The sequence below is a fragment of the Arthroderma uncinatum genome, assembly GCF_011692745.1.
Source record: "Arthroderma uncinatum strain CBS 119779 chromosome Unknown scaffold1, whole genome shotgun sequence".
In the NCBI taxonomy this organism is placed as follows: domain Eukaryota; kingdom Fungi; phylum Ascomycota; class Eurotiomycetes; order Onygenales; family Arthrodermataceae; genus Arthroderma; species Arthroderma uncinatum.
In genome coordinates this window covers 583,759-596,090 of record NW_022983863.1, presented here as the reverse complement: position 1 = coordinate 596,090, position 12,332 = coordinate 583,759, and the positions used below count along the sequence as shown (strand labels likewise).

General features: G+C 47.6%; 6 protein-coding genes across 6 annotated transcripts; 2 read left to right on the top strand and 4 right to left on the bottom strand.

Moving 5' to 3' along the window:
* Positions 1 to 1,244: 1,244 nt before the first annotated feature.
* Positions 1,245 to 1,951, bottom strand: GIQ15_00185 (uncharacterized protein; the record flags this gene model as incomplete). Its single annotated transcript, XM_033547602.1, has 2 exons — positions 1,245 to 1,384; positions 1,495 to 1,951. 2 exons carry the CDS (start codon positions 1,949 to 1,951, stop codon positions 1,245 to 1,247), a joined length of 597 nt encoding a protein of 198 aa, XP_033408553.1.
* Positions 1,952 to 2,244: 293 nt separating this feature from the next.
* On the top strand, positions 2,245 to 3,815 carry GIQ15_00184 (CAMK family protein kinase; the record flags this gene model as incomplete). Its single annotated transcript, XM_033547601.1, has 3 exons — positions 2,245 to 3,111; positions 3,168 to 3,250; positions 3,455 to 3,815. 3 exons carry the CDS (start codon positions 2,245 to 2,247, stop codon positions 3,813 to 3,815), a joined length of 1,311 nt encoding a protein of 436 aa, XP_033408552.1.
* A 589-nt stretch (positions 3,816 to 4,404) lies between these two features.
* On the top strand, positions 4,405 to 5,988 carry GIQ15_00183 (uncharacterized protein; the record flags this gene model as incomplete). The annotated part of the gene is made up of 1 exon (XM_033547600.1): positions 4,405 to 5,988. The coding sequence occupies one exon, from the start codon at positions 4,405 to 4,407 to the stop codon at positions 5,986 to 5,988; it is 1,584 nt and encodes a 527-aa protein (XP_033408551.1).
* Positions 5,989 to 8,722: 2,734 nt separating this feature from the next.
* On the bottom strand, positions 8,723 to 9,628 carry GIQ15_00182 (uncharacterized protein; the record flags this gene model as incomplete). The annotated part of the gene is made up of 3 exons (XM_033547599.1): positions 8,723 to 8,752; positions 9,127 to 9,522; positions 9,617 to 9,628. 3 exons carry the CDS (start codon positions 9,626 to 9,628, stop codon positions 8,723 to 8,725), a joined length of 438 nt encoding a protein of 145 aa, XP_033408550.1.
* A 510-nt stretch (positions 9,629 to 10,138) lies between these two features.
* GIQ15_00181 (nascent polypeptide-associated complex subunit alpha) lies at positions 10,139 to 10,904 on the bottom strand (the record flags this gene model as incomplete). Its single annotated transcript, XM_033547598.1, has 3 exons — positions 10,139 to 10,469; positions 10,559 to 10,617; positions 10,674 to 10,904. 3 exons carry the CDS (start codon positions 10,902 to 10,904, stop codon positions 10,139 to 10,141), a joined length of 621 nt encoding a protein of 206 aa, XP_033408549.1.
* Positions 10,905 to 11,692: 788 nt separating this feature from the next.
* Positions 11,693 to 12,332, bottom strand: GIQ15_00180 (60S ribosomal protein L14; the record flags this gene model as incomplete). The annotated part of the gene is made up of 3 exons (XM_033547597.1): positions 11,693 to 11,743; positions 11,845 to 12,108; positions 12,204 to 12,332. The coding sequence occupies 3 exons, from the start codon at positions 12,330 to 12,332 to the stop codon at positions 11,693 to 11,695; spliced, it is 444 nt and encodes a 147-aa protein (XP_033408548.1).

The window sequence follows — 12,332 nt, the reverse complement described above, 5'->3', positions numbered from 1 at the left end:
TTGATTGTTGATGGAGAAATTCTATCGATACAGCGAGGAATGCAGGTAGTTTATATATCCATCGTGAAGGGTGAGCCGCTTCCATCCTGTTCCTCGGGGTATGCTGTTAAGGGGGGCCGTCATGGCGTTCGATAGGACAGACCCGTTATAGAACTAGGATTTACGCCTCTGTGACGTAGAAAACCTCCAAGGTATCGAGATGGGAAACAGGCAATTCAGGGATTTATCCCTCCCAATGCTGCAGGATGATGAACTTTTCTGATGCTTGCAACTGCTAGTGACGTCATGTTGAACCCACCACGTGGAGATAAGGTTATCTTAACGAACGCTGACATCAGCCCAGCGTCACCAGCGTCATGGCATCAAAGCGAAAACTTCGTGTCGCCTCGAGTTACGGCCGGCATTTGAACACCGGTATAGGGTCGCTATCGTAATAAACTCCAATGTATTTCTGCTTCCATGTGTTAGAATCTTCAAAACGCTATCAATGCAACGCAGCAACCCCCAAAAAAAACCCTCTTAACGGCAAGACGAACGAACGAACGAACTAACTCAGACGGTCACGTATGTGAGCAGCCTTGTCAAATTCGCCGTATATCCTTTTCCGATAAAGGAGCACACAAAATCAACGCGGAGCTATGGCTCCCAAAAAAATATACAAGAACAAATGTTTAAAAGCAGGTTGCAACTCCTCACGAGGCGTCAAATAAAGGCCCAATGCCCTGCAAATCCACCATCAAATCAAATCCCGCTTGTTTAAGACAGACGAGAGTCAAGAGTCAAGAGATCGAGGAGCTGAGGCCTTGTAGTATCATGGTTCAAGAACTCCTTGGGTAAGCCAAGGGTTACTATCCATAAAGAAACTACTAGCCATCGTTTCCTTTCTCTCGCAACGTCAACTGGAAGCCATTCCCTTCCTTGACGGATATGAAGTCTGCTAAACATTAGCAACTTGGCTATGTTTGAGCACCCCTGTCCGCGAACTGTGTAAACACAGGACGATAGACGTGGTGCGAAGTTGCATCTGTGGTGCACCACTCCGACAGATAGATCCCCCAGGAGCCCACGGTAGACCAACACCCATTCGTTGGGGTTGGTGTGTTTCCTGGCCGGCGTACCCTTGGCAAATACATGCCAGAGAGACGGATTCTCGCCTTTTGCCAGTCTCAGAAAAAATAAGAATTATAGATATTCAGCGACCCATTCCTTCGCAATAAGCGAATTTCTTGGGTCCGACCTTATATCTATTTCCCCCTCTGTTGCCTCTTTTTAATCTTGTTCGCCATAGCCGCCGCCTTATCCACTCGTCCGGTGCCGGACTTCTTTTGTCGTTGTTTATTGGCTATTCGCTGGCTTCGTCTTGGTAAACCACCCTTTCGCGCCCCTGTTCCACGTTAGCATGCCGTTATTTCCCATTTGAGGTTGTTAAAGTGACGCTAGATGCCCAAGGGTATATATTAAAATAAACAAGAATCGATGTAGTTTATCACGTACCGGATCGAGGCGGGGGCTTTCGTAGCTTCTTTAATACCCACGGGAGCACATTTATTATAAAAGTATATCGGTCTTCTTCACTAGCTTCCTTGCCTATGAAGTTGAGGAGAAATGGTTGTAGTCGTGGCGGTAGGAGCTTTGTAAGCTCGAAATATATCCCGTTGACGGTGGTGGTAGCTTGTTGTGAAAGCTGCTGGACCGTCTTGGAAACAGTAAAATGGATGCGAGGTTCGAGATCTCTGGTGTCCTGAGCCGAGCCAGAACTAACGGTCTTTGAAACGACCTCGTTCGCGATGCGTTGAAATGATGATTTCGACAGGCTGCTCTGGAGCTGTGTGTTGCAGCGTCCGGAAAGTTCTGCTAAGAGCGTGTCGTCTTCTCGCGGAATATTGTATTGCGTCGGTTCCGGGTCCCGCGAGGCCGTGTACGGCGGCGTCAGCGGTCTTTGGGCCAACATGGTGTCGCGAGCGTGAGTCAACGGATAATGTATAACAGCCGCCGATGTTGTTGATTCTCTTCCTTCAGGTTTGCTAAAGGAGAAGTCATCTTTGACACGAAGTAGTCACGTGATCTGTCCCCGCGTCGCGCTTGAACCACAAAAAGAGCGTGAAAAACGAACATTTTCTCCCCAGTCTAAACAGCGACACTTTATAAGGACAATGCAATTCTACAACTATTTTTACAATGATGAAGCGTTAGAATATATATAGTACGGATAATTGTTTTAAAGAAAAAGATAATATTACAGTCATGGCATATCCTTCCCCCGAGCCTGAAACGATCAAGTCAGACGAGTACCACACACGCGTTCTTCTACTCCCCATTTCAACTTCTGCCTTGGAGTCTCTGAATCTCCCTGGGAATCGAGATAATGTTGGCACAATCCCACTGGCTGGGTTGCCTACAGAATTCTTACCCTCCTGTGAGAAAAACAGGGGGAAAACGCTCGCCTTCCGTCTATACGAAAATCTAGATAATCCCTACTTTGTCCTGGGGAGCGACAAGTCGTGCCAAATACAGCTCCAGACCACAATTGATGAGTGTTGGGTTAATATTCGGCATTGCCTACTTATCGCGATACCTGATGATGAAGACGATGCAATACTTCTCCGTAATTCGTCGACATCTCGATTTACTGCCAAGAATGTCGTCAACGGCGAGGACTATGAGATTCTGCCCGGGGATCGACTGCGGATTTGTCCTGGTCTTATGCATCTAACTCTTGGAGCTGGTCTCGAGTTTCTGTTGAAAGTCCTTCCCAGTAGCTCTTCGAATACCCACTCTGCTGTCCCGGCTGGTGTTTGCGAACTACTAAGTGGCCCGGCAATCCCTAGAACGCCGAAGTCCCTTAGACGAAAGAAGGGAGCCAGCAAAGACACCGCAGATGTCCTTCACAGCGACAAACGAATCAAATCGGAGGTAGCTCCGTCGAAGGTAATATCGTGCAAGGCAAGCTCTCCTAAGCTAGACCTTGTTGCTGAGACCAGATTAACATGCGTCTTCAAGCTTCAGCGCTTTGGGCGTGTTGTTGCCGCCAAGGTGTGCAGGAAGCCAGACATAGAAGACGCCGTTTATATGTGGGAGAATGAGAGGAAAGTGCTCCAGGCTCTGAAACATGTATGTCCTACCACCCCTTACATTTATTGATATATCCTGCTAACCTCCTCGTCTAGCGTAACATAGTGCAGCTTCTCGATTTCCGTGCTCCTGACCTGACCTTATTTCTTGAATATATAGAAGGGCTGGACCTTTCCCAGTATGTCGATACTGATAAATTCTCGATTATCAAGGAGGAGATGCAATCCCGGATTTGGATAGACATTAGTAGTGCTCTGGAATATATCCATGAAAAGGGTATTATACATCACGATATAAAACCTAATAATATTATACTTGGAGATAATAGGCGTGGAGCTGTGCTCTGCGATTTTGGTCTCTCTACGTTTGAACATCGTTACAGTGACGGCGGATCACCCTCTTATACCCCACCCGAATTGCTCGTGAGGCAACGAGGAAAGCCCAGTGACATCTGGGCCTTTGGCGTCACTATGCTTTTTGTTCTCAGACATATACAACTACCATCCAACGGCTGGCCCATTCGGAGGCTCATGGAGGACAGTAAAGTGCGAAAGAAGTTCATGACTTGGTGGGACCAGATCGATACCCTACGGAAAAAGCTCCCTCGACGAATGTCTGCCCTTCGGGAAATGTTGGCCCTCGATCCTCAACGCCGAATTTCCGCTTCTGCCTTATATGCCACGCTTAACAAACCAACGAAAACAAAGAAGAATACGGAGAAACGTCTTGTGCTTAAGTGTTGATGAGCCTCACCATCAAACTCAGCAGCCATATGGCCAGCAACCCATGTAGTGAGGTTCATTCGTATATCTCCTTGAGCAGAACGGTAAGCCTTTGTCTACTCGCCATGTAGGATGAAAAGAATATCTTATCAGATTAGGAAGAGGCTGATTCCAAGTATCCAGAACCCTGTTTCCTTCAGAAAGATTCATCTTCGAATCTGCTGCTCCTACGCCCTTCCAACCTTCAACCTCAAGGTCCAATTGGAATTCAAATACAGCTGATTAGGTAAGGTATGATGTTTATCACGTGATACGAACTCAAAAATTTACTAACTTTTGCTCAAAAAGAAAGCGATGCGCAAGTGAGAATCAACTGAGGATATTTGGAAGTATTCAGAAGTTCCTTTGCCTCTAGTGATACCCGGCCACGCGCTCACACGCAATCTTACCAGAACGGAGGAATACCTGTTGGCGACCATGAAAGACATTAAACTCTGATTTTTCAAGGACCTTCTTTAACGCACTGGCTACCCCTGGCTGTTTAGCCTGTGGCAACGCGAGTTAGAACTCGCTGGTTTTCCCTTTGTTTGTTCAAATCTTAGTCGCCTATATGGCTCCATTGGCTAGTTCTTCCTTAGAGGGCCCCATCGACCATACATTGACGCCGGTAAAGGTCCGTGGCAAGAAGAGAAAACGCAATGATGCGAGTCCAGCAGTCAGGAGGAGCGAGCCGCATTCAGAACTTGACCAAGCGGATGATAATGCCGAGAGAGAGGACAATATTATCTACACCAAACAAGTCCCAGGCAAACAGGGAAGCAAAAGCCGAATTGCAGATGGAAGAATAACTAGCTCGAAGCGAAATACCCTGCAATCCATGCCCACGGAAATTCTAGAACAAATATTCTTCGAGTGTCTAGAAGTCAACCTTCTTCAAGTGTTACCACAGCTTGCACAAGCAGTATCCACTCCACGGATCTACCATTGCATAGCAACACTCGCGATCTGGGAGGACCCAGATGAAGAAGGTTTTATGAAGAATGGGAATATGAACGAGCAAACGAGAAACCTTTTCAACCTCAGTGAGAAGGAAATAATGAAAAGATTCCGCCCCATTGGATATAGGCCTCTGCCTATTGAAGAAAAGAAAAGGCTCCAGTCTCAGATACTCAACTGCCATTGGGCAACATTTAAATTAATTGCCTCCTGCGTCGTCGAATGTGTTGATTTAACACGTCTTCGAATCAACTGTTACCATAAGGCAAAAATCGGGAGTGTCAATATTGAAGAAATCATGGAAGAGATGGAATACCGACACCTAGAAAATTACTTAGACAATCTCAACTTGAGAGAACCTACTGGTGCTCCCCAGTCCCTGAGACATGCCCTTTCGAAACTCCCCGAGACTTCTGATATACCCGTGGCCTTCGCTTATGTCTTTGTAATTCCAAGCAAAGTAATAGACGGACGACCATGGACCCCCGATGGCGGCTCTGTTAGTGAGAAACTCAATTTCTTCCGGCTATTACGCTTATTGTTACACCCCGAGAAGGACCCCGAACCTACCCAACCATTCTCACGAGATGTGCTTCATGAAGGGGTTCGCCAGGCTATCATTGAAAACGATTCAACAACTGTGCAACGCCTTCTTGAGTTGGACGAATACTGCGTTCGCTCACGAGAGTTTGCATTCAGAAGCACGCTCTCCTTCATTAACTCGGCTTATGAAATCCCACCAGAGCACTTTGTCACTGCAGTCCGTCATAGCGAAGGTCCGGAGATGTTACAGACTCTCGTCCGCGCATGTGCAGAGTCGCTCCCATACGACAACCCGGAAATCACGGAATGGGCACTCCATGGCGCCGAGAATTATGAGTCCGGTTTTTACCAATGGCTCCTAGATCTTATGGTAGAACTTCCTTCATATCAGAAAATTCACAGCTCGAATCAAAGCATGTTTGTCTGTGGTCTACTCAATGCGTCTGGCTTTCTAGGTTCCTCGAAGAAGGCTGCATACAGGAAATATAAACGGGCTTGGAAGACTATCCCCCTATTATGGGCTGTGCAGCTCGTCCTCGACGATAAGACGGACGCGCGTGAAGAAGTGTTTCCTGGGGGTGACGGGCTTAAGTATAAGCTTCCAGGCAACATTCTCAGACGTTCTTTTTTCTCTGACCTCTCTACCTTGGTTTAAACCCTTCGTCCAATCAGGCACCTGCGTTCTGTAAAGTGCCAGCTCATTCCCATCTAATCTCTAATTACGCAACTAGCTACCCTACTACATTGCTCTACTTTCATGCCTCACGATAACCCGTTTTTTTCTCTTTCCCCCTTTATTTCTCACGTTTTTCCCCAATGATACCTGGAGTTCGCTGCGGCGTTGCATATACTGATCTGCATTTTTCATACGCGTTTTTTTTTTTTTTTAGTTTGGCATTGCATCCTCACTTTTTCACCTATTGCAGCATCCTATTAGCCATGAACGGCTGGTTCACACTTCTTTGATATGCTTGCCTGCTTCATATGTACACCGATGTATTTATTAGATACCATATACTCTCCACCACAAAGAAATACCACTACTACGAGCAGCATATATTAAGATACACCAGAAAATTCACAAATTCGTCCTCTGGTATTTTTCCATCAATGCTACAATAGACCTATCATCCCGAGGGATGCTCTCCTTCCGTTCGTCAAACAACAACTGCAAAAACGGATCCCTATCCGACTCAGCATGTCTGGCAGCTATCCTGAAATGGTTATGGCTGACGGGCCAAAGGGACGGGTATCTATGTTTCTTGCCACAGATATGCAAATGTAATAAGCATTTGAAAGCATTAAGTTCCCTGTCCTCGATCACTTTCCTCAACACCGCCTTGGACCTGTCAGGTGGCCAGCCCACATCTATATAAGCGTCTGATGAAAGGAGAGTGAGCAATTCTAGCTTGTCTTCGGTCCAAGGGGGTGAGAGTAGCCGATCTGGCATTCTGCATGGTTCTGCCGGGTAAGGAGGAGCGCTGGGTAGGCGAAATATATCAATTTCTTGGAATACAGGGCTAAGGTCACGGATCTGAAAGGCCCCAAAGCCGAACCAGATTGCAATTTTGCAAGGTGAATCATTCTCCAAGTCATGGGCTCGTATCACCAAGTCCCCCTTTCCACGTTTGCCCAAGGGTGTAGGGTCGAGTCTGTTTATGGTCTGCCAATATGGGTCCAAGTTTGAAAGAATATCTTGGTCCTCTGGCGAGATGAGGAATTGCGAGCGTTTTTCCTTGATGACATGCTCGACATAATCTCTCTGGCACCTCCGCAGCAACGAAGCTGTTAACCACTTGCATTTCAAAATTTCGGTTTGCATTTCCGCTCTCTCGACATGATTGAAGTAAAAGTAGTCCAGCTGAGGTAGGAAGTGATGTGATGAATATATGTTATCGGATCTCGTCGAGCGGTTGCAGCTACTAAACGCCAGACGGATGAGCCAGGTGTACAGGATCGGCGAGGATAGAGCGTTGGCAATGTGTATTGAGGCGCGAGGGAAGTTGAATTCTAGACACTGGAAAAAGATCTTATGGACCAGTTCGGCCGGCAGCAACTCAATAGGGGCCCGTCGTCTGAGTTGTATCTCTCGGTTGCCTGCCGGCCGTTCTGGGGGTGGTATATCCATTTATCAAGCTGGCAGTCCCCTGAGTTATAACGGCTGTGCTCGACGATTTCAAATAAATGTATATCCACCCTTTCCCTTTGTTTCGGCGCGAGGAATGTGAGATGGGTTGATGTTGCACTGTTTGGGGGGTAGGGTTTTGAAGGTGTAGTTAGAAGCTTCGGCTTAGAGAATCGCATATCATACGCCGCTGGAGGAGGCTCGCGTGTTTATACCGGCAAGCCACTCAATTAGAGCCAAGGATGCCAGTATCTTATCTCCTCTCTCTGTTCCATCAGGCGTCCTTGGGGTGTATAGTTCTGCGAATATCATGCGCGAACACGTTGTATTAGTTGGCTAGAGTCAAGGGGGAGGGAGGAAGATGCTACTTTATATAGGCAGAAGCACAAATATAGAACATGCTAGAGACAAACACATTATGGAGTGTGGAGCACTGCCCTGACGTGGTATATGAATTTATCTATCCCTGGCCTGAAGAACGGCGTAAATAATAGAAAAAGAAACAGGAACATGAGGTATTATTAACCACTCATTATGACCGTCTATGGCATCTGGCGTCCGGGCCCTGCGTGCATAGTGCGGCAAGAATGCAAGATACACCTATCAAACACACTCCCACTCCATATTCTGACGTAGGCAGACTCCCTATATGACGGTGTCTATTGACGATAGGGGCCTAATCCGGAGGCCCGGAACAGGTGATGTGGTTGTTTTCATTCGCTCTGCGCTGGACAAGGATAGGCTGAGCCTGGCTGCTGGGTCGTTTTTGATCCCGATCATGCAGATATCCCCCTCATTTCCTCGTCTTGGATGGACGGACGGGCGGGTGCTTCTTCGTCATTCCGTATCGGCTTCATAGTTGGGCAATAGCCTTATACACGAGGTGGCTGCATGTGCAGACTGGGAGGATGGGAGGACTTGTTACTAGCTGGTCATTCGGTGACTAAATTGGCTGACGTTATACCTACGGTAGGAACAATACGGCTTTGACGAAGATAACGCCGAAAGGTAATATAAATATTGTCGTGTGTTTAACAATATGTTTGTTATCTTAGAGGTGGGCGGGTTACGTCTTGGTGGAAAGCGATATAAAAGGAAACATGCTTCTATTTGAAACTCTCGGTTCTATACAGCTGCAGCTGACAACACCCTCTCACTAGCGCCAGGGTGCTGTGAAGAAAGTATTTCAAGCCACAGAATACCAAAAATACATAGAAAATCGCGGGTGCAGGCTGTAGCAGCGACTTGGTAACGATGTGCAACTTTACATGACAGCAAGGTCGCCGTATTTCTCCTGTTTAACGTAGACGGGTCAGTAACCTTACACGAAATAGTCGTAGTGGCGAAAGTCGCTTTTGATATAAGATGGGAAGAACTGACCTTGTAGCCTGGTGGCATCCAGATACCCTTGGACACCAATTGGGCGGTCTTCCTGTCGATTTCTGGGGCAGCAGCTGCAACATCGTCCTAAATATCAGGAAATATATGCATTAGTAACGTATTTCTTTGTGCGGCAAAGCCATATATCACGTCGGGCCAAAACCGCCCCCACACCCCCGGGTATCCAACGTGATGCCTGAGCAGACACAGAGTAAACCGCGAGGGGGGGGGGGATGGGCAGTTTAATCGTTCCATATGAGAAATCAACGAGGTCTGGGATGAACATACGACTGTGAGGTCCTCGAATGGTCTAGCGGACTCGATGTTGTCCAAGGTCTGGGACAACGACTCCAATTCCATCTCGACTTTACCCTTGGTTTCTTCGGCGTTCTTGACAGCCTGGGCCTCGAAGGCTTCGATGGCCTTCAATTGTCTGTTGACATCGTAGGTGGCTGGCTTGAAGGACTTGAAGTGTTGTTCGATCTCGTCAACGATGGCCTGGTTCTTCAACACACTGCGGTAGTGGGCGAAATCGACGGTCTGGGGGGCCTCGGATAGGACTTGGACTTTGCGGCGAGCGTCGTCATTGCGTTTCTTGAAGGCCTGGAGAGAGGCAGCGGTTTGGCCGCGGAGCCCAAGGCTCTGGGCTACTTTGGCCCAATCGAGTTTGAGAGCAGCGCTCCGCTGTTACTGCGTGTCAGTCCGTTGTATCAATCCAATGGAAAGGATAATGGCCGAGAAAGGGTGAGCCATCTCGCAGAAGCGGGATATCACGTACTGTGGCTGCCATTGTGAGCGTGGATGTGGTGTGTCTGGTTCTTCGAGACGTGCAATTTCACTTCTTCTCCTGCGGTTCCGATGAGGTTCAGACTTGTTGACAAAGTTGGTCACGTGGAAGGTCACATGACACGTAGCCCTCGGTCGCTTGACATAGACTTGTATAGACGTGGATATATTTAATATTTAAATCATCTATTATCTCAAAGTAGCCAGGTCGTGGGTAGAGTGACATCCTGTTTGCCGATATAGATGTACGTGGGCGCACTTGATCGTATGAAAAGTATGTTAAACACAATTACTGCTATCAATGTAGATCAATATAGAGGTAAGTGCAAGAGTTTCTGTAGAGTCCTACGCAGCTCCGGGTTGTATGAAGGTACTCTTTACTTGAAGAAAAGCCTTGCACATCAAGTTGTTGTAATCTTATTTTATGGACACAGCATTTTGATATCGCACACGTCGAACGGGCGTAGCAGGCACGTATAATGGTCAATCCAACACCGCTTATGATACGGAGACATTATATGCTCAGCGCCATGATAGAGTTGACAATATCGTTGTCGTTCTCCTTGAGGGCCTTGACAGCCTTCTTCCTTGAGACGTTCGCTTGGGCCATGACAAGTTCAATGTCCTTGGCCTCCAGACCAGTGTCATCGACCTCCTCGCCGTCATCTTCGTCTTCCTCTTCCTTCTTCTCGGCCTCGACAGCCTTGCCCTTTCCGAGATCTATGGGCTCTTGACCGGCGGATTCACCGGCGGCAGCGTTGGCGCTCTCGCTGGCAGCGAGTTGTTGAGCAGCAGAGGCCTGGGCCTGGGAGTTGAGGTCCTCGATCTTAGCCTCACCGAAGATGCTACAAATAGATATGTTAGCTTTTGGTTCAAATTGTAACATTTACAGCACCGCCAGGCTGTAGCGGGTATGGCAATGGCATGATCTTACATCCAGGTGTTGCTGGTGGGGGAGCGGTAGACATCGGGCTGGTTGATGACGAAGAGGATCTAAGAGACGCATCAGTATATTGATATCCAAGCCGCAGGACCAGGGCCATTCTTACGTTTTTCGGTCGGCGGAGGGTAACTCGAGTGATTCCAGGGACGTGCTTCAATCCAAGCTTTCCAATTGCTTTTCTGGCCTTCTTCTCGTTGCGGGAGAGGACGGTGACGCCGGAGCCGCCAGGAATGTTGAGCTCTTCGGCACCATCGTCACCGGCCTCAGACTCGGAGCTGTCCTCGATGGTGGCCTTGACGTCCTCCTCGGGGAGCTCTTCTACTCGTGGGTTGGCCATGTTGTATGGAGGATGTGTGATGAACGGGTAATGTCTAGAATTCCGCAGAGGGCGAGCGTTAGTCTTTTTCCCACTCGAAGCCGGATTAGCCGCATGGGAAAAGAAATAATAACAGCGTTAAATTGGACTTACCTGGAGGATGATGCGAGTATGCGATGTTGTGCTGGTTTGGTTATGTTGTTGCTACAGCTTGGAACCTCTTGATGTGTGGCATCGCCCAATCCCGTTAGCGAGGTTTTTTTTCTACACACAAATCACATCATCTCAACGCATGTACTACACGGCCAACTTTGTATGCGATGGTACTTGGGATAACGACTGATATAAAGGTCTCTTCCTTATCCTTAAAGTCCTTATTTACAGAGGCAATATGTAGATAATAACTAGGCCAATTGACCTCGTTACCCCGGCTTGCATACGGCGGGTACATAGCGACATATGATAGAGACTGATAAGGGCTCGATGGAAGGAAGAAGTCGTTTGATGCAACGAGTTTATGGAATTTTTTTTATTACAATCAATACCACAGCCAGTCACAGCATAAAAAGGACGTTCTTTTGTTTTGTTTCTGAAATTCGTAAAACCATAGTAGAAGCCTGTGTGAGATCCAGTATTATTCCTTCTAATCGGGATAAAGTGGTTTGAAGATTAATCTGCTCTCAATTCCTCAAGTTGAAACTGATTACAGTTGAACATCCTTTCTTGAACGGGGGACCTTTGCCATTTCTTGGAGCAAAAGAATTCCATTCAACACGTCATTCCTCCGAACATCGTCAACCCTTCACTCTTCACGAAGCAGCGCGGACTTTAGATAGCGACTTTTGGACAGCAAAGCGAGCCTATGGATGTCGAGAAAATATCAGCAAATTGTGTCCCAACTCTGTCACCGGAGAACATGCATATATCTCCGAATATATATGCCATGATATAGAGAACGAACCTGTTTTCTCAGTCTCATGACCTTGAATCGCTCGAAGTCAGTCAAGTTGCGTCGTCGGTCTTGTTGTTCCTTCTTCTTAGCGTAACCGGTCTCGGCCCATTTGGCATCAATGCCAGACTTCTCCCACAACTTCTTCATGGCACCAGTTCCGGCCTTTCGTGGGAGTTTCTCGACCATGAGAGATGTGAGGGTAACGTAGGCAAGGGGGATGGAGTGGCGTGGGACGACCTTGTCCTCGTCGCTGGAGGGACCGTCGACCAAGATCTATAAAACACAGATAAATCATTAGCATCCTGCCCTTTCCAATACTAGCTATCGAGTCGCAAAATCTGCCGACCGGGGATCGATAAAAAACGTACGCGTTTGTGGTCTACGATCTCAGAGATAGCAGCCAACTTGTCTGCATGAGGGCCTTTGCGGATCAGCACGACTCTGCCGACCTCGACAAGCTTCCATGTCGAGGGTTTAACATCGATCTCTTGAGGCAT